The 22,819-nt window shown below is 39.1% G+C and overlaps 1 protein-coding gene across 1 annotated transcript in view; it reads right to left on the minus strand.

Annotated features, from left to right (window-relative positions):
* Positions 1 to 382: 382 nt before the first annotated feature.
* The window catches only part of LOC126041919 (vitellogenin-1-like), a 43,315-nt gene continuing 20,878 nt past the window's right edge, over positions 383 to 22,819 (minus strand). Inside the window, exons 19-37 of the mRNA XM_049808304.1 lie at positions 22,528 to 22,713; positions 17,323 to 17,467; positions 15,527 to 15,746; positions 14,470 to 14,639; positions 13,533 to 13,830; positions 13,326 to 13,460; positions 12,892 to 13,196; positions 12,753 to 12,809; positions 11,640 to 11,891; positions 10,356 to 10,562; positions 9,176 to 9,318; positions 8,533 to 8,671; positions 7,219 to 7,354; positions 6,313 to 6,499; positions 5,794 to 5,891; positions 5,098 to 5,192; positions 4,833 to 4,992; positions 3,470 to 3,631; positions 383 to 501 (exon numbers count right to left, since the gene is read on the minus strand). Coding sequence (XP_049664261.1) covers positions 383 to 501; positions 3,470 to 3,631; positions 4,833 to 4,992; positions 5,098 to 5,192; positions 5,794 to 5,891; positions 6,313 to 6,499; positions 7,219 to 7,354; positions 8,533 to 8,671; positions 9,176 to 9,318; positions 10,356 to 10,562; positions 11,640 to 11,891; positions 12,753 to 12,809; positions 12,892 to 13,196; positions 13,326 to 13,460; positions 13,533 to 13,830; positions 14,470 to 14,639; positions 15,527 to 15,746; positions 17,323 to 17,467; positions 22,528 to 22,713 — 3,214 coding nt within the window. The remainder of the gene's footprint in view (positions 502 to 3,469; positions 3,632 to 4,832; positions 4,993 to 5,097; positions 5,193 to 5,793; positions 5,892 to 6,312; positions 6,500 to 7,218; positions 7,355 to 8,532; positions 8,672 to 9,175; positions 9,319 to 10,355; positions 10,563 to 11,639; positions 11,892 to 12,752; positions 12,810 to 12,891; positions 13,197 to 13,325; positions 13,461 to 13,532; positions 13,831 to 14,469; positions 14,640 to 15,526; positions 15,747 to 17,322; positions 17,468 to 22,527; positions 22,714 to 22,819) is intronic.

Genomic DNA, 22,819 nt, shown 5'->3' on the forward strand with positions numbered 1-22,819 from the left:
CTTTGCACAATGGAATGTTAGCAGTAGCTGTAATGATGTTTTCCTTTCATCACCTACTGAACATAATTTTAAGAGAGGACAGCTGTAATTATATTTCAGATAAAAGGAAGCAGAATTTCTGGATAATATTATAGTTGGTCTGATTGTTTTGTTGATAGGGAAAAATAGAGAGACCACATGAATACTTATTTAATGAACAACATATTTATTAAGCAGTGCAGACTGTACTTAATGCTTTTGACTTTGGATGCAGTGCAGTAGGCTTATTTTCTTCAAGCACATTTTTAAATATTTTACTACAGCCATTACATTCCCTTCTTATCTTTCCAGCTATTCAATTATTTGTATAGTATGTCTATAGCACACCACTAAAGCATTTAGCTTAACTACAGTCGCCAGTGCAGGTACAATCAATGTCAGCATCCACAGACTCCACAACATCCTCAGATGCAGATTTCTTGTCGCTGCTTCTCTGCCATTCCAGCAGGCTTACAGCAGTATCTGTCAGAGGAGCAAAGCCATTGTTAACTAGCATCAAGCAAATTAACACATTTCAAGGAAACACTGTTTTGATGGCTGCCAACTCCCTCATCAAGTAAAGAATGAAATCCTGCCCCCACAACTGACATCTTACTGACTCATTGACTTGGAGCAGGATTTTCATCCATGATATAATTACTATAATACTTCCCTAAAACCAAAATGAATAACATTTCATGAAGCACAAAGACAACAGGCAGGCAGCTGTAAAAGTGCTGGAGGTAGCCACCGTCTATGTAAGACCACCACATACCAATACACATCAGCAATCTCTTTTTATGTTAGTGCTGCATATCACTGTGTATTTCAGCTGACTATTTGTCGAAGTTCATTCTGAAGGATAAGCCCTTTGGAGAATTTTCAGAGGTTCATAAACTTCTAATTAAAGTTTCCCATATATTGTGAAATCTGGCAGAGCATTGTCAGTTGCAGTATTAACCTTACCACACTGCTTTATCAACAGCAGCTTGAATAAGCCATATCCCTTAATGCTGAAATAATCTAAATGGAATAATGATATTCATCCTCCCAATAAATATTCTTAGGTAGTTGGAGGTTTATCATTGCATCTGGAAGAATATTAGGACATCTATTCAGATTAAGTTTGTGTAATGAGAATGGGTAAAGCTTTCATAATTTTACCTCCATTTGTTTTATCCCTCAGTTGGACAATACATTTATAACATGCCACCTCTCATCACGGGGAAATCTGGAGAGCACTGTATGGGTTCAGGTTGTATCAGTCACTTATCTCCTGAAATGCTAACATTCTCTTTGGCTAAATTACTGTCCAACCTGAAGCACAGGTTTTGCATAACAAATGAGATAATAAATATTTCCCAGAAAGGTGCTGGAGATGCTTTTTCAAAATATATAATATGTTCAAGATGTGAAATGAGAAATGCTATAAAATGTCTGAGTTCTGTTTTTTATATACATTAATGCTTGTTATGTCTCTTACTCTTGGACACACCGTGGGTCTGATCACATTCATATCCGTGTAGGAAGTATATCTCTCGGCAAACTGGATCATGGCTGAGTAACCACAACCCCTATGGGTAGGGCTTGTGACCTGTTTGAAATGTGAACCACTTAAACTTGGAGCGACATCTGCCTCAGTCAAGATCCTAAGACTACAGTCTCACTGATTTGAGGACAACAGGGAAAATTGTGCATCCTTGTACTTCATTTTATCCTTGCTCCACTGGTGACAGTGATGGTGTGCCTCTCTTCTGAAACAGCAGACTGTCAGGTCTGACTTCTCATACAAAGAGCTGAGAAAAGGTCTTTGTTCAGTGTATGCAAATACATGTTCTCAGCTTGAGAAAGATGAGAATTTTGTTTCTGCGTCTTCTCCAAGTTGTCGAACAAAGGAAGAAAAAGAACAGTTTTTAAGGGCTGGCCTTGTATTCCTATTGATCCTTAGCCTGAGGAAAAGCAACTGCCTTGCTAAAAAAACATAAATGGCATCTTTTCCCTTCTTCTTCCTCCTCCTCCTCCTCCCCCTCTTCCTCCTTTTTCCCCTCCTCCTCCTTCTCCTCAGGAAAAATAAATAAAAAAGCCCTTGATTAGGAGTGCTGCTAGCAGACTTCCCAGTCTCTGGTTCAGTAAATGAACCAGAGAAGCCGGCAGTTGCTGTAAAAGCAGCACTGGCTGTGACAACTAACATATCTTTTTTTCTGATTTTCCTCTTTTCTCACACATTTTTGTGAGAGAAAGAGACAGCTTTATTATAGCCTAATATTCTGAGGCTGTGAGTGGCCTGGGGTGGTGACATTTCCGAGATACAGACTTGGACACACAAAAGAAATCTGTGAAACATGGATATGACAAGATTTTGGAAGGTTTTTTTGTTGAGGGTGGGTTTTTCTTTTCATAAAAGGATGCATCTATTCACATCTCAGGGAGCCATCAGAAAACTATTAGCACTCTCTCTGTGCTACTTGTTGAATAGGCTGTTGTAGATGGTTGACTATTATAGACAGATACTCATTGCAGATATTAATAACATGAGCAAAGTGCAAAGTTCTACATAGGATGTTGTTTAAAATCAGACATAAAATACTCCATTCCTCTCCAGTATTATTCAACACAGGTCCATTGGCTTCAGTGAAACTACACTGGATTATCCCAGCTAACAATGGATTTGGCCAACAATGGTTAACACAGAGAACAGACCACTTCAGTAGATACTCCCTAATGGTAGGTTTCCCTCTAAGGTATATATGTACTGTGTAACTTATGAAAAGATTTAGGAAGGAATGCACCAGAAAAATCTGTATGTTCCAGGCTGGATTCTCCTCTCATGCTTATATAACTTCAGTGTGAACCTGTGTTAGACAATGCATCACATCCATGACAAATTGGTATAAGTGAAAGGAGAAAAAGGCCCAGTATTTTTAAAAATCTGGGGCATGATTGTGTGTGTATAAAATACCTTCAAAAACAAACCTTTTTTTGGAACAATCTAGAGAACATTTCAGCAATGTGTTTTTTTCTGATGTGCAGTGGCATAGCATGGCAGCCTAATCACAGCAGTCATGTCACACTACTTGACTGACTTTCAACTGCCTGGCTTGCCCTGGTCTTCACAAAATTGCAGGCTGTAATGTGCATAAAAGGACTCACTGTTGCTTATCTCAACTTTATGGAGATCCTGAAAACGTGAAAAAATTTTATTGATCACTGCTGCCCCTTTTACCACCTCAAATGTTTTTCTCAGATGATGCTACCTGCCATCATCTAAACTAGCTTTTAGCTGGCCAGTACTGTCAGTGGTTATAGCAAATACTAATGGGATTAAAAACAGCAGCTCAGAGAGGAGCCAGAGCAATACAGGTCTGTGCGTTGGCTGTGCTGTGTTTTGTTCTTTTGAGTGCTCTGACAGAGCTCCTACAGTACGTGACACACAGAGAGAAAAATATCATACCTCTTGGGAAACAGTGGAAGCCAACCTTAACTGAAGTTTTTTCGATTGGAGTACAGTCTTTCATACATTTCAGTACTGGGTCAACAGAGTAGCACGTAGATTCCTCTCCATCAATAGTAGGCTTTCGATTCAGCTTCACATAACTGCGCTGCAGCTTGCACCCTAAGAGGAAAAGGAAAGGTAGTTAAAATTGTAGAAATAAATCCCAATCGATCCTTGCAATAATAAAGGTCCGTATTTTCTCTTCAGCTTTTATTAAAACACAGGTGCCTGACAAACCATTTTCACAGTAGCGAGGTTATCGAGATAGGATGATAATAAGTTGGGGGTTAGAGGAAAGAGTCTGAAAGGGGAGCTATTTTAAAAATCTAATTGCACAATATAACCCAAATGGAATCGTGTATACCCAGTTTTTTAGAACTACATAATACACAGAAAATAACCTCTCATGTCTGAAAGCTATTAAGAATAGATACTGGAAGCACAATGGCTACTTCATTGCATTAGGAAAAATGTCAACTGTAGTGACTGGATAAAAAAAAAAAGGCAGCATTTATATAATAACATCAAGGATAATTTTTGTATTGGATGATTTTTATAATGCAGCAATTATCTCACTAGAAAGGTATAATGTAACTTAACAGGATCCCAGCTATGACTCCGTTTCCTGACACACAGATAAGTACAATTCTGCTGCCACTGAAGTCAAGGAGAAAACAACCATTAACTTCAATAAAGTTATCTCAGGTCCAAGGTAAATGGAGACCTACAAAACAAAACTGTATTGATGTTATGGGAGGCCATCATTATTTTTCCAGCTACATGTGAGAGGAAGCTCTATTACTTTAGCAGTATTTCTAAATATTTCCCTGAGATTGCACCCTCAGGTGGTGCAGAACAAAAATGAAACTTTGTTGTGCACTCTGAAAATTTACATAAGCTTAAGATCTGATACTGCATTCATAGTCTGCAACTTGTTTGAGTAAATTAAGGGTGCAGACAACAGCTGAAACGGCTTTGATTCAGTGGTGAAAATCACACTTTTTTCAGTGGGAGCAAGATTAGGCCTAATTTTGTCTCTCCAAGAAAAAAGCTACTCAGTGTAAGAAATTATAGTAGAATCAATTATTTAACATTGAACTGCACATGAGACAAAGACTTCTGCTGTAGTATATATTCCCTATATTCACAGGCAGTGTTTTAAACAGTCAGTGGTTAATGAAGTTAAAATGGATATATATCGCTATTGTCTTTTCTAAGTAAAAGATACCTGATGCTTTAAAAAAAATATTTTCTCGCTATTGGCAGAGGAAAAGTGAAATCATATTCTCCCCAAGCATAAAGTGTTTTCAGAGCTACTCACCACCAGAGCAGGCTTCTTCTAGCAATATCCATGAATGAACAAAAGCAGAACAGCTGTGTGCCAGCTTATGATTTGGCATTAGGAGTTCATTGTGCTTTTCTCTGTCATTATTTCCACAAACTCCACAGGTCTTTCCTCTCATCCACGAAGCTACGGTAACCTATAAAATAGCACATCTTTGTAGTGAATACTGAAGTGTTGGTCTGTTACACTGCCAAGGTACTAAAGAGAAAGAAAGTAGCAACCTTGAAAGTAAGCCCAATACCTTAAGGATCACACCATCAAAAGTCACATTCTTCAGCCCGTGTGTTGGAACTTCCACACTAACTGTTTTTCCATTTTTATAAATTTTAACATTGTCTGTAAAAAGATAGTGAATCATAAGGTGATCTGCTTAATTTCAAAGTAATGGAGAAACTGAGTAGCACAAAATACATCATAATGCATTTTCCTTCACAATGGTCATTTTGCTGCTACAGTTGGAATATTTTTTTTTTTTTTTGTGGAGAGAGAAAGCAAAAATAGAAGAAATTATCTCTTCATTTGTAAAAATACCCTACTGCTGTTCCTTATTTTGGAATTGACTTTCGTATTCAGTCTGCTAAGTCTCAAAATGATAAGGACATTGGTGGTGCTCCAGCTAAATATCTGAACCAAAGCATCTAACTGTGACTATAACAAGAAATTTTTCTAAACAATCACCAACCTGTACATACCATATGTATAAGAAAGGGCTTTATTTACCTGTCAGTTATGCTGGAGGAAAGTAAGAATGTATATACTATAGGACAGAGGGACATAAGTCAATATAAATCTTAAGAAAGTAAAGTATCTAGTTTTTCTTTGAATTAATCCCGCTTGTGTTTTCTTTACATAGAGATTTTTCTGTGGAATTTATAAAAACATCTTGAAGGTCTTTAATTTCCAGGTCAGTCCTGGAAAAGTGGGTATCACAGCTTACCTTTTTCATACTCAGAAACTCCACTGTGTGATAGAACTTGTTCTTCATTGCATGCTACAAGGAGAGATGAATTTGCGGCAGGACAGATTGTGATGTTCCTTCAGAAAAAGAAAAAAAAAAAGAAAGAAGAAACTAGTGGTTAATTTAACATGTGAAAAGTAGAGATATTTGTGACCAAAGCTAGGAAAGAACCGATTTGAATATCTGAATTTTGAATGAATGAATGTTCTGTTTTCTTTCCAAAGTCTAAAATTCATTGGGACTTTAGGTTTTGAGATTCAACATTTAAAGAAAAGACAGGGTGGGGACTTAATGAGCATGTTATCAGACAATGGTGCCTTGAAGACAAGAGGAACTAAATCAAAGAGTCTTGGATGAGGATTCCTTCTGGAAATCCTGTTTCCTCAAATATCTGCTTGCAAACCAGTTTCACCTAGGAACTAGACGTCTCCCACCCCCCAACTAACTCCCTGAAACTTTATACCTAATTCCTGAAACCTCAGGATAAACCACACTTACGCTGAGGTTGTATTTATGTGAACCTCTCTTGAGGAAGACTGAGGATCAACCTTTCTTGTAGTAATGATGAATTTTGGGTGTTCAGTACAGTCTTGGACCACTATCAGGTTGCAGTTTTTATTGAAAGAATATGTACGGCTCAAGTGATCAAATGTTTTGAAATCTCCCTCTCTGACTTCACATGTGGCTGCAAAACAAAACCAGAAAAGAAATGGCAGATGTGGCAACAGCATACGTGTAGCTGCAAAGTATTGAAAGCCACCTCTGTGGGATCAAACTACCCAGCAAACAGGAAAGAAACTTCATCATCTCCTTGGCAGAAGCTTTCAATGCTGCCAGAGTCTGTAAGGACAGGATAGAACTACAGAATAACTGCCAGATACAGACTATACTAATATTGATTTTGATTACACGCTAAACACAAAACTCAAGCTAACAAGGACTAAAATGTACCAAATTCTTGAGAAACTAAAAATAGTAACTAACCATTATAAAAAGTAGTTCACATTGCCCACAGAAGTGCTAGGCACCAACCAGCTAAGACTCACATGACTCTTTTTTGAAGAAAATAAAGAGACCAGAAAATACACGATCTGTCTTGTACCCACCATCTGATGCCTCTCAATGCAGAGACGGCACCTTCTTAGAAGGGGCAAAAGACAACCTCTAGTCCTTGCAGATAGGAGTGATTCCTGAACTCTGAATATTTACATCAGTTTGAAGTCTCTTCTTTCACCTGCCAGCAAACATGCTTCTAAGTGAAGGAATGAGCTGTTGAGGAAGCGGGGTTAGAGATGCTATACTTCCCCATAAGACCGCTACAAGGAAAGGCAAGGTCCAGTCATGGCAGAGGACGGATCTGCGAACATTGCTTATTCATTAGACAAGCATGTAAGTAATATTTACATTGATCTTCTTGTGCTATTTGTGAAGCTATTTCAGGAAATAAATTCCAGGCAGTGATATCTTGAGTCTTGTAAGTTGGAGATGGGCCTAAGGGCAGAGTGAATGGTATTCGGAGTGCCTGATAGTAAAGTGTTACCTGAAAAAGCAGAAATGAAAACACATTAAGATAAATTGAACCATATTGCTCAAGATATGACTGCAAACAAAAAAAGGCTCTTGGAAAAAATTGTCTTGAAGATGTATTTATATAACTGCGTCTGTGTTAGTCTCCCAAGGATGCACCCAAACCTTAAGCTTTTGTGAGGAATCACTGTCTTCTCTTCTAGTCACACTTCTTGACTTTTTGAGAAATCGTTAAGGACATTGGAAAGCAACTGACATAGATAAAGTTTAAGTGATAATTAAGTCACTTCTTAAAAAATAAGGTAACAAGTTAAGTATCTGAGTAAGTTGATGGATGTGTCTGGAAAAGTGAACAGCATCCATTACAAGCTGAAAACTGGCATGATCAACATTGGGGTAAGATGCCTCACTGTAGCTACAAATTACATTTACCAAGAGAATCAAATTAATGCCTAGTGTGCCTACTTCTTCATTATCATACATTAAAGACCCTGCAATACTGAAGCACCATGGAAGGTTAAAGACACACTAATTTCTCTGTGTATGAATAGCTAGCTGTTATTAATTTGCCAGAGATCCATAGGGGAAATTTTTCAAAGCAGTGCATAGGGATTTGGTGGACAAGGACCAATTAATCAGTGGGATTCTTCAGATCCAGCCTGTGCAAACTGCTCTGAGAGTGTAACTAACTACTGCAGTTTGGTTAAGGCAGAGTTGTATTTGTGGCTGACATAACCTGATGGACCTGTCTCATCAAGCAGATGTGGGACTTGAGAGCCAACACAGATAGATGCCGATCACGGTTGCTATGGAGGGCGAGGTGTTCTCAAGGCCTCCATTATCTGCTCTGAGACCCCTATACATGCCGCAGAACTAGTCACACTGGGTAAAATGAATAAAGGTGTGAGTGCAGAGCAGTCATACTTGAGACAATTTGGGCCTAAGTGCTGTTCTCAGCATGGAAATAAGGTATTTGACTACAGTCTGATATTCAACTTATTGCACCAAAGCAGCAAAAAATCAAGAGTACTCCTGAATGTATTTCAAGACCCATGTAATTTAGTCAGGTATATAGCACCTTCTCTAAAGGGGAATGTTTTGCTTTCTTTTCCCTTTACATTTAGTATCAAAATGTTATTAGTTGAAAATCCATTCAATGTAAGGAAAAGGAAAATAAAAATTGACACGTACCCCAGGAGCTTTAATTACTGTATCAATTGTTCGTGGAGATGTTGCAGCTACCCTTACTATGAATTCATGAGATGGATTTCTCTGATCTGCTTCCGAGAAGCCCAACATGAGTGCTGCACCAGGAACGTATTGCATGAATCTAGATATAAACAAGATGTGACAAACAACTCAGGTAGGTGAGCAAAAGCAGTCATGGGAGGATGAGGACTAGTGGCAGTTCTGAAAAATCAGGAAGAACTGAAAAGTCAGAGAAATAATACTTTAGATCAAATTAAATGGTTGATTTTATCCAGAGGAAACACATTGGTTTTATTTTGCTCATTTTAACTGGGTATTTTTTGAGACGGAATAGAAGAGCGTTTCAGAAAAAAAAAAAGGCATTTTGAACAGAAATATCAAATCATTTAATATGGAAAAATGAAATTAAGCCTGTCAAGTTTTTAAGTATTTGGGGGATATCTTTTAATATGAAATGTGGAGAAAGTAGAGCAGATTCACAAAATATTTTTGTGCCATTGAACTTGTGTTTTCCAACCAAAAATACCCCCAAACATGTTTGGGTTGAAAAATTTTCAGTGTTTTTATAAAGCCAACTAGTGTAAGAAAGGCAAATTAACAATTTAAGAAAGAACAAATTACATACGCTGTGCTTGTCTTTTTTATCCAGGATGGAAGATTTCCCCATTGCACCTTTAGCTGTGCAGCCGGCTTCCTCGCCAGTTGGCCTGCGGTAGCCGTGGCTGCTATCCTGTAGTCCCGGCACTCCTTGCCCCATCTCAGTCTGGCCTTTATGAACAGGGAAACAAGTCACCCGAATTTCAGAAAAGAATCACAGAACCACCCTTGACCATTTCAAAATGCAAGCTTTTCTTCTTTCCTGAAACTTCACATTGATCCTTAATGTTTCCAAGTCTTTCTTTTGCTCTAAATAGGCTCACAGAGAAATTTTTACTACGTCTGGAAAAAATCTGAGGCATAATAAAAAAACCTTTTGCTAGGCTGTGCAGAACTACATGTACATGTTCCTGCCTCCAAGCAGCCCCTGAAACATCAGGTTTGTCACAATTTCCTGAGATTTCCTTAGACTTGGTAACTTCATAATCAATATATATTTTTTTCTAGAAGAAGACTGCACTTTAATTTCTATTAACCTTCCCCAATACCTCTTGATTTGAACCCCACCCTGCTTTTTTCAATACTGAAATATCATGCTGAATTTGTTAATTGCAGCTGTGAAAAGCAGAGGTTTGTAAATTGTTCTGCAAAGATCTCTTGTGTTAAAAGGCACGTGGGAAGTGCAGCACAGGGAGATGCAAAAAAAGAAAAGACCTGTTCCTTCATTTATGATGCTCTCTCAGGCATCAATCTATTACACAACTATACTTTTTCCGTCTTTTCATATAAATCCTAAGAAATACAACATTTCAAATGCGTTTGAGTTATGACTCTTTTGAAATTAATTTTATAGAAAAAACCAGCCAGATTTCCAGACAAGAAAACCATAGTAGAGCAAATAATAAATAGGTAGTAAAGCAGCAGTCAATTTTTCAAACATTTTTTATACTTCTACTGGTCATATTTTGACGTATCTTAAAAGTCAATATCTTTTTTTGGCAGATTTTGAGTGGATTTTTTTTATTTTTTATTCTTTAAATTTTATTTTTAATTCAAAAGACTGGCAAAAGATGGAAACATCTTCTGAAATTTCACAAACTTTGTAAAACATTTCAAAATATGTATGTTTTTCCAGCTTAGTTCTCCTAATCAGCAGGTGCTCTGGGCTTTTTAGATGTCTTTCTGGGCAAAGCTGCCTGTGTGCTTACCTGTGCTTTCAGAGGCAGTATTACAGCATCAGCACACGCTTTCCAATTGGTTTCAGCCAGCTGAACCACAACTAGTTGCACATCAACTTTGGCAGCATCAGAACGAACATATGCTGTAGCTTGATAACCTTGATTTCTGTTGTCACTCCTTACTGCCTGTGCCACAATCGTAATGCCAGGTGGAATTACGTCTCCCAGGAAGTTGCGCTGAAAAACAACCCCCAACCATCTGTGCTTAAGTATTTCTGTCTATTCACTGGAGACCCTACAGTCCAGTTTATATGTGCTGATAGCAGGAAGCAGCCCTCGTCCTTCATCAGTTTAGTCTGTGGTATGTATTTCTATATCCCCAATATTTCAGGATAAATTTGGTCGGAATCTTGATTATTTCATTACTACCAGGAATTTTCAAAGACATGATTGTTTTGATAAGGGATCCAAGACTCTTCCAAACTATCTTTATGCGTGTAGTAAGATTTTGTTCATTATTTTAATATTTCAAATAGCTGCCTACCGTATGTACTAGATATCTTCATAGCAGGATACACAGTCACAACGTATTTTACTCTACTATAGCTCCTTCATGCCAACTGATTATTTTGAAATCCTTCTTACTAGCAGAGTTCCCATAGACATTGCCTGCATTTGCAAGGCTATTTGTTCTATTATTACGTAGATACCTTTGCTCAGTACAATTATAGACTACTAAGTGTGTAATAAAGATAAAGATGATCTGTGCTTAATAGGACTTTACATTTACCAACCAGTAATAACCATGGAAGTCTGATTTAGTCATACTCTGCGTGCAGTCATGACTTCAGGTCTACATCTAAAAGTAATTAGGTGGACTTAAGTTAAAAAAAATCTTTAAATGAAGCCTATTTATTTTCTCCTCATTTTTACCATAATGCAATTTATTTTGCATTTTGGGCTTTCATAGGAAAAAGAAAATTCTTTCCCCTTTAACTTAGAACCCCATTCCCTTCAATATTTATAAATTCCAAATCCAGGCTTTCATATACTGCAAACACCTTTAGAAATGAAGGAAAACATTCAATCCAAGAAACCAGCAAACAAAACCCCAAAGCCAAGAGAATTTGGAAAAAATATTTTTGTGGGGGGAAAATATCTCAGCGGACTTTAGCTTTCCGTTTAGAAACTCGACTGTCAGCCTACTTCCTGAGCCTAACCACCTCAGCTGGTTAGTGTGCCACCACATCTACAGTTTCTGCTCCGCAGCCACCAAAGCCCGTCTGCTCGTTTGTACCACGCGGTCAGTGGTACCTCACGCGTCAGCCTGGACCCACGGCTGTGGTGGATGCTGACTCCTCTGCTCGGGTGGCTCCTCCTTGAGCTGTGGCCAGCATTTTCTCCATGGCGGCGGCGGCTGCTGGTGCTGCTGGTGCTGCTGGTGCTGCTGGTGCTGCCTGGGCGGCTGCTCCTGCTGCTCCTGCCACTGCTGCTGCTGTTGCTGTGGCTGCTTCCCAACTCAGAGGAAGATGACGATGAGCTGCTTGATATCTTACGATCTGGGTGCTATGAAACAAAAATAGGTGAAAAGGCTGTGACGTGGCCTCTAGTTTTACAGTGTAGACATCAGTATCAGAGCTATCGGCCTCCCTCTATAGGCAACAGACGGACTTAAACATATCTAGAGTGTTATTTTTATTATCATACGCAGACATGAAACACGTTGGGTAGGAATGTGCCTCAGATCCACCTGGACCTCTCTACTGACAGGAAGGCCACGTAGACAGTGATTGCAAATGGCAACATCACGTTGTCCAGCTCTAACGTTAGGGAAAATAAAAGCTGGTCCTTAGTAAGTGGTCAAATATATCCATATTTTTTAGAAATAAAAAAAGAGATTACAATTTAATTAAAACCACTGGAAATCATCTTCCTCTTTCACAAGCAGGATACATAATAACTTTACAGGTAACACCTACAAACGCCACTACATTATCATACTTCTGATATGTACATTAAATGCCTCTGGGCCGTAATGGATACTGAGCCTGGTTTCTGATACAATCCACATACCTGACGATTTTGCCATGATTGCCTAAGAACTGCGGTCACAGCTATTCCCATTATAAGATCCTGCTGTTCTATACCTCCCCCACCATCTTTGTTAACTTAGCTTGGCTGTATTGTACAGCATCTCGCCCAAAGGTGTCCTGACCCAAATTTGAGGATTGCGAGTGCTGCAACAACAGAAGGATGTAGTGTAATAGTATTTTAGTAATAAATCTGTTTGTTTTGGCCATTGTCAATGTTGTTATCAGACAGTATGGAACGCTCAAGTGAAATGAACCAAACAAAGCCCTCCAGTAATATGCTTGATCATATCAACTATAGCCACCATGGGAACGTGCACTTGAATAAGGGACCTACCCAATGGATGCGAGCAGACCTGAAGCGGAGCCGATATACTTTTGGAAGGTGATATTCCTGCAAAATTCCAAAAGAAGTTGTTAACTACAGCTCAGTAAGGATCACCTCCTAGCAGAAGTAAAGCATTAGAAAACCTTACCCATTCTGTAGAAATGTTGTAACTACTGTGACCGTTAAATTGGGACTTGACACGTTTCTTCTCAGCTTGTCTGTCATATTTGCTGTGGTGACGGGAAGCACCAGTACTTTCACTGCTGCTGCTGGTGCCACTGCTGGTGCTTCTGCTGCTACTGCTGCTACTCTGTGTTTTATGCTTCTGCTCACCGACACTCCGCTCTCCTTCAGCAGCGCTGGCTTGTGGAAATGGTGTGGTCTTGGACTGCTTCTTAGCTTTAGGCTTTATACCAGATGCTTTGCTACTGCTGCTGCTGCTGTTGCTGCTACCTGCGCTGCTACTGCTGCTGCCTTTGCTGCTGCTACTACTGCTACTACCACTGCTGCCCTTGCTGCTGCTGCTACTCCTGCTTTTGCTGCTACTACTGCTACTACCACTGCTGCCCTTGCTTTTGCTACTGCTGCTGCTGCTACTACTGCTACTGCTTTTGCTACTGCTACTACTGCTTTTTCTGCTACTGCTGCTACTGCTACTACTGCTTTTGCTGCTACTATTGCTGCTACTACTGCTACTACTACCACTGCTACTACTGCCTTTGCTGCTACTACTGCTGCTTTTGCTGCTACTACTACCACTACTACTGCTACTGCTTTTGCTGCTGCTACTGCTGCTGCTGCCACTACTGCTGCTGCTGCTGCTGCCACTACTGCTGCTGCTGCTACCACTGCTGCTGCTGCTGCTGCCACTACTGCTGCTGCTGCTGCTGCTGCTACCACTGCTGTCCCCAAAGGGGTAGAATTTCTTTCCTTTGGCTTTGGACTGTCTCGTTTTCAGATTTATCTGGGTGCCTTCCTGTGATGCTCTGTTGTCAGAGTCACTGCTGTAGGGGCTGCTCGTTGTACTCTGGGCACTTCTCCTGCTGCTGCTGGCACTGGACGATGACCTTCTGGATTTTCTTGTCCCCTAGTCAATGGTACCATTGGAAAAACAAAATTATTTTTTTTGTGCTCCTGCAGAAAGCTATAAGTAAAATCAGATAGAGAGAGCTATGAATCTCTCTGCTGCCTTAGAAGAGAAGATGTACGCCTGACAGCATTCTTGCAATACATCACAATAAGGCAAATTCATAATGTGTTAAACCCACACATAAGTAAAACAATACCCCAAACCCTTTTGCGTTAATGAACATGTGTAGAAATTGTTGATCATACAATTACATGTAACTAAGGTTGGTAGTGACAGTGCTGTAGCTGGGACTATCTCAGGGCAAGTAGTGTAAGTAGGTGCAGTACCTTTTTGCTACAGTTGCAGTAGCTGAGAAGAACAGACTACCTTTTGGGCCCACAACAGCTATTTTGTGTCTTAGAAGAGATTTTCAGAAAAAACCTACAAAACCAACCTGTTCTTTCTAATGTCCTTCACCTGCAGAAGAGGTGAATGCAAACAAAAGACCTGCAGAAAGACTTGTGTACCTAAAAGCCTGTCTTTTCCAATTTTTGTATACTATCTAAACAAAGGAAGCTACTTAGTAAAAGAAATGTAAATAACTAAGGTTTGCACAATGTCTCCCACAAATCTAGAAGTGGATTTTTACAGCAGTACCTGGCCATCAGTATCATCAAGGATTTTCTTCACTCTTTTAATTGCTTCTTTTCTGGAAGATACCTGTGCCTCTGGATCTTCAAATGTTACTAAACGTACCATTTTTGTAGGAGCTTGGTCTCCTGCTTGAACTGTGACTTGAATTTTTTCAATAGGTGCCTCTGTGTAAACTGAAATTGCCCAACAATGAGTATTACTGTTAGTATTAGCAACTGAATAATAGAATAAGCCAATTTTTGCTATAATTTTTTTCAGCCATTCTTCCCCAAATGAAAATATGCTCATTGATTATTTTTGGAATTGAGCAACTTTGTTAAAAAATTTCTGTAATAGCTAAAGCACATACTGGCAATAACCAAATTTTAAAATATTAGCATGATACTAGATTCTTTTCAAGCCAATAAACAGAATGATCAGCAGATTTAAGTCAAGTGAATTGGATTGTGTAACTAGATAACACTATGGGATAGCGAATTAGGCATTAGAGAGGAATTGAGGCTCAGCTCCTGAATTGTAAAGCATGACCCAATGGTTAGGCCATTGGTTTGATACTAGGAGACCTAGATTCAGTGGCCTGCTGTGCTTTTACTTCTTATGATCATGGATTAAGACATTAAGGACTAGATCCTGGCAGGGTTAATCCATGATTCACTTTAAGAGGCTGGGTTGTTAGAGTGTAGCTACAGGACACTGCGTCAGATCTGTTGCCCATGTCCAATTGCTCTGTGCTTGCATCCCAAATCCAATGATTCAGGGATGCATCAGACACACTCTGCAGGCACAGATCAGCTCTGCTTGACGCTGGCCATGCTGAGTGGCATTGCTGGGAGAGGTAGGAAATCGCTGTTCAGACGAGTGGGGGAGAAAGGGATTCCTGCTATAAGCTTAGTCTGCTGCCAATACTGGCAGGGCTGGTAGGTCTAATGGTAGTTTTAGTGGTACTTAAGATACAAAAGATATGTATGTACATATACAAATATATATGTGTATATACGCACCCCCCTACCCACCCACCCGCCCACCTGTTACTTTCTTTTTTGTGCACAGTTGTATTTACCCGGCTTGAGACTTATTCTAAGGGCGTGCTCTCCAACTAGGTAATAAAGAGGCATGTTTTTGATAAATGCTGCATGAACGCTTTTCCTCTCAATGCACACTTGCACCCCAAATGTAGTTGCATTGGAGCACTTGGACTGAACAAATGGCTCTTTTCGTGAAGAAGAGCGTCCAAAGGAAAAGGAATTTCCCGATGAAACATCTTCTGCAGACTGTCTGCCCTATTAGATAATACACATGTCAAGTTAAACTGGAGAACAGTAAGAGGATTACTTGCATGTTATGATTCGGTAATAGTTACATGTATGCTGCAGGAGGAATTAACCAGTCTATCTGAGATAGCAAAGCTGTGACATAGGACAACTTGGTTTTCAATTGGACAAAATTATCAGCTGAATGACTTGATGAGACTATCTAGTGTAAAAAGAGCTTCAGGCTATAAGAATGGAAGATTATATCACAAATTAATACTAAATATTTTATTTTGTTTTCCTGGAGTATTAGACAGTTTAGGTTTTTGATAAATCTGAGTGTGCTCTAGACTGACTGGAGTTCTTTCCTTTGATTTTTGATTGGGTCAAACAACAGAACCTTCATCTGTGTCTATGAAAATTCTGTCTTAGTTGAGGTCTGACATGAATGTGAGACTGTATGAACTAGATGGTCAAAGCATATCAGATGTTAGAAATTTCCCCTCAAAACTATGTGAATTACATGTGCTAAGCAATGCTTGCAGGAGAACAAATTAAAATTAATTAAAATTAGAATCAAATCCATGAAATGAAAACTATGATTTCCTGGAGCAACGAAGCAAATAGCTAAAGACACATAATCATAAGCTTTCATTTCATATGTAATACAGGTTTGCAATTAATTTTTTACTCAGTTTATCATGTCTCACAAGGTTCTAAACTTGTATGAGCCCCACTGAAAAACTGGAATTTTAATGCTAGTATTTTCTTTCCAAAGGAAATTCTAACGATATTGGGAAATGCTCCAGTGAGTGGAATTTTTCAGTTGCTGTTCATTTAAGAATAGCTGTGGAATGCTGAATTTTCAGGAAGGGCAGCACAGAGGCACAAAGCAGAAGAACTTTGCTTGTTCCAGGATATTGGAAACTGCTCTCACTGCCAGTACGTTTGCCTATTGACTTCTCCATAGGAAAGCGCTGTACTCATCCTCTGTTTGTCTCTTATTTTATCTGAAAACCCTTCAGAGTTGCAGGACAACAAAGAAACCAGAACAGGACAGTGTATTCCTCACCTCTGTCAGTCTTTCACTGAATGAATTGTCACAATGATGCCTTCACAATGCTGCCCATCAGAGAAAGCCTGTACTGGCTTTTATGGAGAACTGTAGCTCAGGAAGTCGTTTGACTTGACACACAAACTGCCATCCATCCTTGAATCAGGATGCGTATAAGCATTAAATTTGGCTCTACGAGTTGAGCAATGGAGTGCCTCGTGGAACATTTGTGGCTGCCCCAGGAATGTGATGCTTGCATAATGGTTGCAAAGTATTTCAAAGATTGTGGACCTATCCTGTAGATGGCAGTGTAAAATTAATTACCAAAGAAAATGTTTTTGCTTTTGAAAAAGTGTGCAAGTCTGATGTATTACACTCCAGATTTTAAAATAATGTTACTATAGGGCTATTTGTGTTATTAGATTGAACCTGACTTATTTTGAATGAAGCAGCCTTGGTCAGAGATGAATTGTACATTTTCCTATGGAGAAAAGAAATGGTGTCCCACTGATTAAAAGACCCAAAAGAATAGTCAGACACTACATAATTTACCCTGATGTTATCAGTCTCGCCTGATGCAGAATCTTCATCGAAGGATATCTTCATTATGTCAGGCACTGCTTCAGGTAGAAGAACTGGAGTCATCTTACTGGCAGCCAAATCCCCAATATTTCGTGAAACAGCAAATGTCTTAGACCTGCAGAATAAACATCAGAGGAAACCTGTATCAATAAAGCACTGAATAACGCCTTGTAGCATGTACTCAGCAACAAGCATCACACCTTGCAAATTGCTTTACAGATATTTACAGCATCTTTCCTGTGAGTTGTATTTTCAAGGACTGCTAAGAGTGAATAAAGACATGGACCAATCTCAGGGGCAGATAGCTCAGTTAGGCTTTTAGAATCACATGTACAGGTTAAAAGCGTTGCAGTTGATGGGATCTCCGAATGCCTAACACCTTGAAGAACAGCCCGCTTACTTAGAAGGCTGGCTGTGGATTACATAATTAAATTTTTGAGTCTCCTATTTTGATCTTCTCGAGTTTTAAATTTTTAAACTCATCTTCTGCATGTTCACTGCTAAACTTAGTTCTCATTTCCTTTGACATTATGTTTGGGAAAATACTGTCATAACTTCAGAAAACAACCCGGGACTGGTGGCTACTGAATGGTGTTTCCTGTGCAACTTTTGTTAAAGCAGAATTAAAGGAGCCTGAAATCATCAAAGTAAGTGAATCCAGCTTGACCTGAATTCACTGGTACTCATGGCTTGGCCATGGCTTGGCAAGACATCACAGAGAGATGTGTAGGAAGGTTAAAAGCTTATTTACCTGAATGTGTTCAGTACATTGTTTCCAGTGTTGCAGACTCTAAGAGCGTTAGTCAGGATGCAGAATGAGTCACATAAGGTGCCGCATGAGATTAAGACTATCATGGCTAAATATCCTGACCCCCTGGCTCCATACCGCATGTTCTTCATGGGAGTTTTTACAGTGCTGTGGTAAGTATGACTTTCGTTTTGGGTCAGAGAAACATCTTGAATGCTGAACACTTTTGAGAGGCGAAAACCTATTTCCCTTAGCTATTAACATTGTGGTAACTCTACCTTATTAGCTGTTTATCAGTGCTAACATCCAGCTTAAAATTTCCACGTGCTGTTTCTCAAGCATGAAGTTGATCTGCTTGCCCTAGGTAGGGCTTTTGTGGTCTGCCAATGGAGGTGGCCTTTGTGACAGTGAATGGAAAGATGGTCTGCAAAATGGTCTGTATTTTAATATGGTCCACACTGTACTAGCCTGAGCAATTCCGATCTAACCTATTTGAAAGATGAATTTGTATTCATTTGATAGCCCTCTCTTCCTCTTGAAGGCTCCTACTGTGCTGTGTGCGCTGTAAAGCACACAATTGCTCTTCATGTGGAACACCTCAATAAAACGTGTGTCACCTGTGGGCTTTGTTTTCTTTTCCATCTCTCTCTTTTTTTAGATAAGGACATGACAGCAACGCTCCACGCTGGGTGATAGGAGAACCTTGAAGAATGGAATCTGAAATAAAATATTCTCCCTAACAAGCTGAGGGGATAAAAGAAAATACAAATCAACTTGCATTTCAGATGGCTCATCTGGGTAAAGGGACAAAAAGGGAAATGGCTTTTATTTTAATCCCATTCAATAATTCAAATGACCACTGAACTGCAGGCTGGGTCTCCAAGCAGAAAGCCCTGGGGTTTCTTTTCCAATTTTTTTTTTTAGTATTTTTTATGCCAATAGTCTACTCCTGCCACCTAATGAAAGTGGAGAATCGATTCCTCTCTGTTGAGCACAGAGAGCAGACAAATGTAGCTGCATCACAGGTGACACATGTCAATGTCTGCAGAATCACACGGCACAGTAAAAATAGGCTACAAGAGCCAGCTCTGGTGCTTTAACAAGAAAAACAGTCACAAAGAAGGCCTAAAGCTATGGTATGAAAGAATCTGTTCTCTCTGATCCCACACAAGGGAGAAAAAATAAAAAGGAGATTTTCCAATATGTATTAGTGTACTTTTTGGATAAGAGAAGAAGCTGTGCTATAGTATAAGCCAAATTCACTGCAGGGGTAAGGGACAAGCAATTCAGCTGTGTTGGGCCCACTGATGTTTCAGTGAGTGTGGCCTTACGTACATCCCTAACATGGGGACAGAAGAGCTCAATGTCTGTTTAAAACAAAAAAATTCAACGAAAAACCATTTTCCCAGGTTTTAAAGCACAGCATGACATCATATCTAAATAAATGAGAAGCAAGAGACAATCCTCCAACCAGATCTTTAGCTCTCTTTCTGCTGTGGTGAAATGAAAATTTCTGCCTTTCCTTTGTATCATCCTTCTGACCTTGGTGCAAAGGTGTTATAAAAACAGAGACTTGGAGCACCACCCATTTCCCTTCTCTGTCCCCAAACGCTGTGCTGCCTTGCGAGCTCATGGTGTACGTTGGTTCTTCTGCTACACATGCTGTATACATGTTGTACACAGTGTTGTAATTTTGTAATTCATCTTATAAATAAGAAGCCCATGTGAAGCAATTTCTGCTTATCCTACAGTTAAAACAAGCAGAAAAGCCCCATAATACAGGCTCTATTCAAGATTATGTATATACTTCAGTAGCCTGTCATTATGAATATGTGATATATTTGCATTCTCTGGCAGATTTCCATATTTCTACTTTAATCACAGGGCTCTAATTTTCCCTGAAATTTATTTGATTTTTACTTCTTCCTGTAAATTTTGTTTAAAAGTATGTTTAAGTAGCCATCTGTCGTATACTAAATAATTATGTTAAAAGAGCCTTAAAAATAACTATTATTTTTAATTAAATTTAACTTTGATAGGATTGAATTGAAACACATGCTATATATTCTCTCAATGGTATGATTAATTATTTTGCTCTGATTTTTGCTATAAAGAAAGTTGAGTCTGTAATGTTATGATTTGTCTTGGGAATGCAATCTCTCTATCACCAAAGTTTTTATTATTTTTTTTCTTCAGTCTGCAATTGCTCACCTGAGTTTCTCTTCGGCTTCTGAAAATTTATATAAATCCCACAGCTATGACAGGTTATAACCTGTGTGGTGTGTAGGATATAACTGAACTTAATACTATTGAAGACTGTTTGCTTCCTGTGTCTGGATGTGAGAGATGAAGGGGAAAACAGTATCAGATCCTGACTATCTTTAATGACATGGTACTCTAGAAGGTAACCGACTGACCATCAAGACAAAGTGCCCAACACTAAAATATTTTGAACAGAGCTCACAAACAAATGAAAGAGCAATAGCTTTCTAAAACCATTTCTTTAAAAAGGGAATTTAAAGCTAACAAGGGAAGGTGTCAGAATATCTCTGAAATATTGAATTCAATAGGTTCTTTATTCTTTGGTGCATCTATGCAAAAGGAAGAGGAAGTCTATGTTAAACTAAAATTTTTGACTCATTCTGTATAGAAAATATATGTGTCCTTTCTCTCTCTATCATGCCTGCTTGTTTCTCTTCATACCTTTAAGATTTAACTTTGCTTGGTCTCTGACCTCCTCAGTGATGTGGTTCAATGTTACATTCTCTAGTTATTGCTTTGCCTTCACTTGTACTCATTGCTGTTTCATTGCTCTGTGTGGTTTCCACTGACCATTTGTTTTGTAACAGTGAACAGGAATGCTTTTTGGAGAAAAATTGATGGTGCTAAAAGTTAGCTAGTGAGTATTAGCTTTCTCATATACTTGGCATTATAGAGCTATTTCCGAGTGACTACTTCACTTTATAGATGATAATGCTGCAGGGTCTGGAGCAGGGCTTGGGCTGGAACTCATGGACTCCTCCACTGTAATCCTTTGCGTCTGATAGACTTGCTTTATGCTTTCTGGCAATGCATTTAACCCTTTTTGTGTCTGATTTGATTTCCCCTTAAGTCAAAGGAGGAAAATATTTTTTATTTTGCTTTGCAGGGAGGATCCTTCTGCTAGCATTTGTAGCTCTGCTTGAGGCTCTAAACTCTGTATCAATGTCCAATATTCTCAGTTCAGCATCCTTATTGAGTTCATTAATATCTGCCTCACGCTCTCCAACAGTGAGAGCTAGTGAGAGCAGGTGCCTGCTGTCCCTGATGACCTTGGGAGCAGACTGTCCTGGTCTTCACAAGAAACTGAACAAAACTTTTGGGCTGTGGTGCCCCAGCAGCTTACACGTAGCTAACTTTCACTCTATGAACTACTGAAACCCTCCCTCCTCTGCACGGAGAATCTGGTTACAATCACATTTGACAGAGTGGAGGAATCATCTTAGGGAGTAGGTTGTGATGTCAAATGCCTGCTAGGATGGTCTGTGACCATTGAAGGGCAAGAAAGAATAATCATTAGCTTAACTGGTGGCTAAACTGAGGAGACCTGCAGAGCTTCTCTGGGCCAGCAGCCATGAATGCTAATTGCAGCTGGATCGAGCAACTGAGCTCTTTTGTTACGGCTGTATTCCTACAGCAGAAACTTAACATTTCTGTGGATTGTATAATAGCTGATTTCTGTTGTCAGTGGTGCTTTTTCCTTTGTGATGAATTTTCGGCTTGCCTTTCTCAGTTATTTTTTCACGTGTGTGTGTGTGTGAAGGTTTTCTAAGCTTTGGTCTACTGCTTTGATTCCTTGGAAATACTCTTTCTGTTTCCTCCCTCTTCTTGTGCTTGTATTTCCATCTGTTTTCATTTGTTTGGCATCTGGCTACAACAGTTTTCCAGAGTGTATTGTAATTGCATGCACTGATAATAAATCAAGTAGACCTAACAGGTAAGAAAACCAAATGGCAGCCACAGGGAAATAAGGTGAAAACACAAGAAACACCAAATCCTCTATGCTTCAAGGCACCAAATGCAAATATATATGGGTTATCTGTTATAACTGATAGGATTCAGCTGGCTTATATCTTACCTAGTGTCTCCAGTCCAAATATATGTAATGGGATGGAAATTTTATGCCATTTATGTTTCAAACAGCTTATGGGTCTCAACAGCTGAAAAATGGTCCTAAAGAGGATTTTCAGGTGAAGACCACAGGAAGTAATGCATATTTTCAAGCAAAGCTTTGGTACATATCACTTCATTTAAAATAAATAAACTACACCAATCATTGCCAGTTACCCAAGCTGTCAGTCAAAGAAAAGATCCCTAAGCAAATGTTCTGTTTTATTTGGAAAGACTCTGCATTGCTACACAGAAAGATAGTAAGTGCCATGTCTTACCTTACAGTAATTATGTTAGTCTCATCTTTACATGGTGGAATTTCAATTTTGATATTTTTTTCCTTCATAAGGACAGTGGCAATGACATTGACAGGTACATGAGCTTTCATTTTGGTGTGTGCTTCCAGCCCTGCCTGGATCATGTGTGTGTTGATCCCCATTACAAAAGTCATCTCCTTAGCCATGCTGAAAATGTAGAATTAGGGTAAAATGTTCAGACAGTAAACAGCTGTTGAATTGTTATGGCCTCTCTCACTTGGAAATATTATTTTTTTATTTTATAATAAATATT

The sequence above is a fragment of the Accipiter gentilis genome, chromosome 8 (assembly GCF_929443795.1).
Source record: "Accipiter gentilis chromosome 8, bAccGen1.1, whole genome shotgun sequence".
NCBI classification, from domain to species: domain Eukaryota; kingdom Metazoa; phylum Chordata; class Aves; order Accipitriformes; family Accipitridae; genus Astur; species Astur gentilis.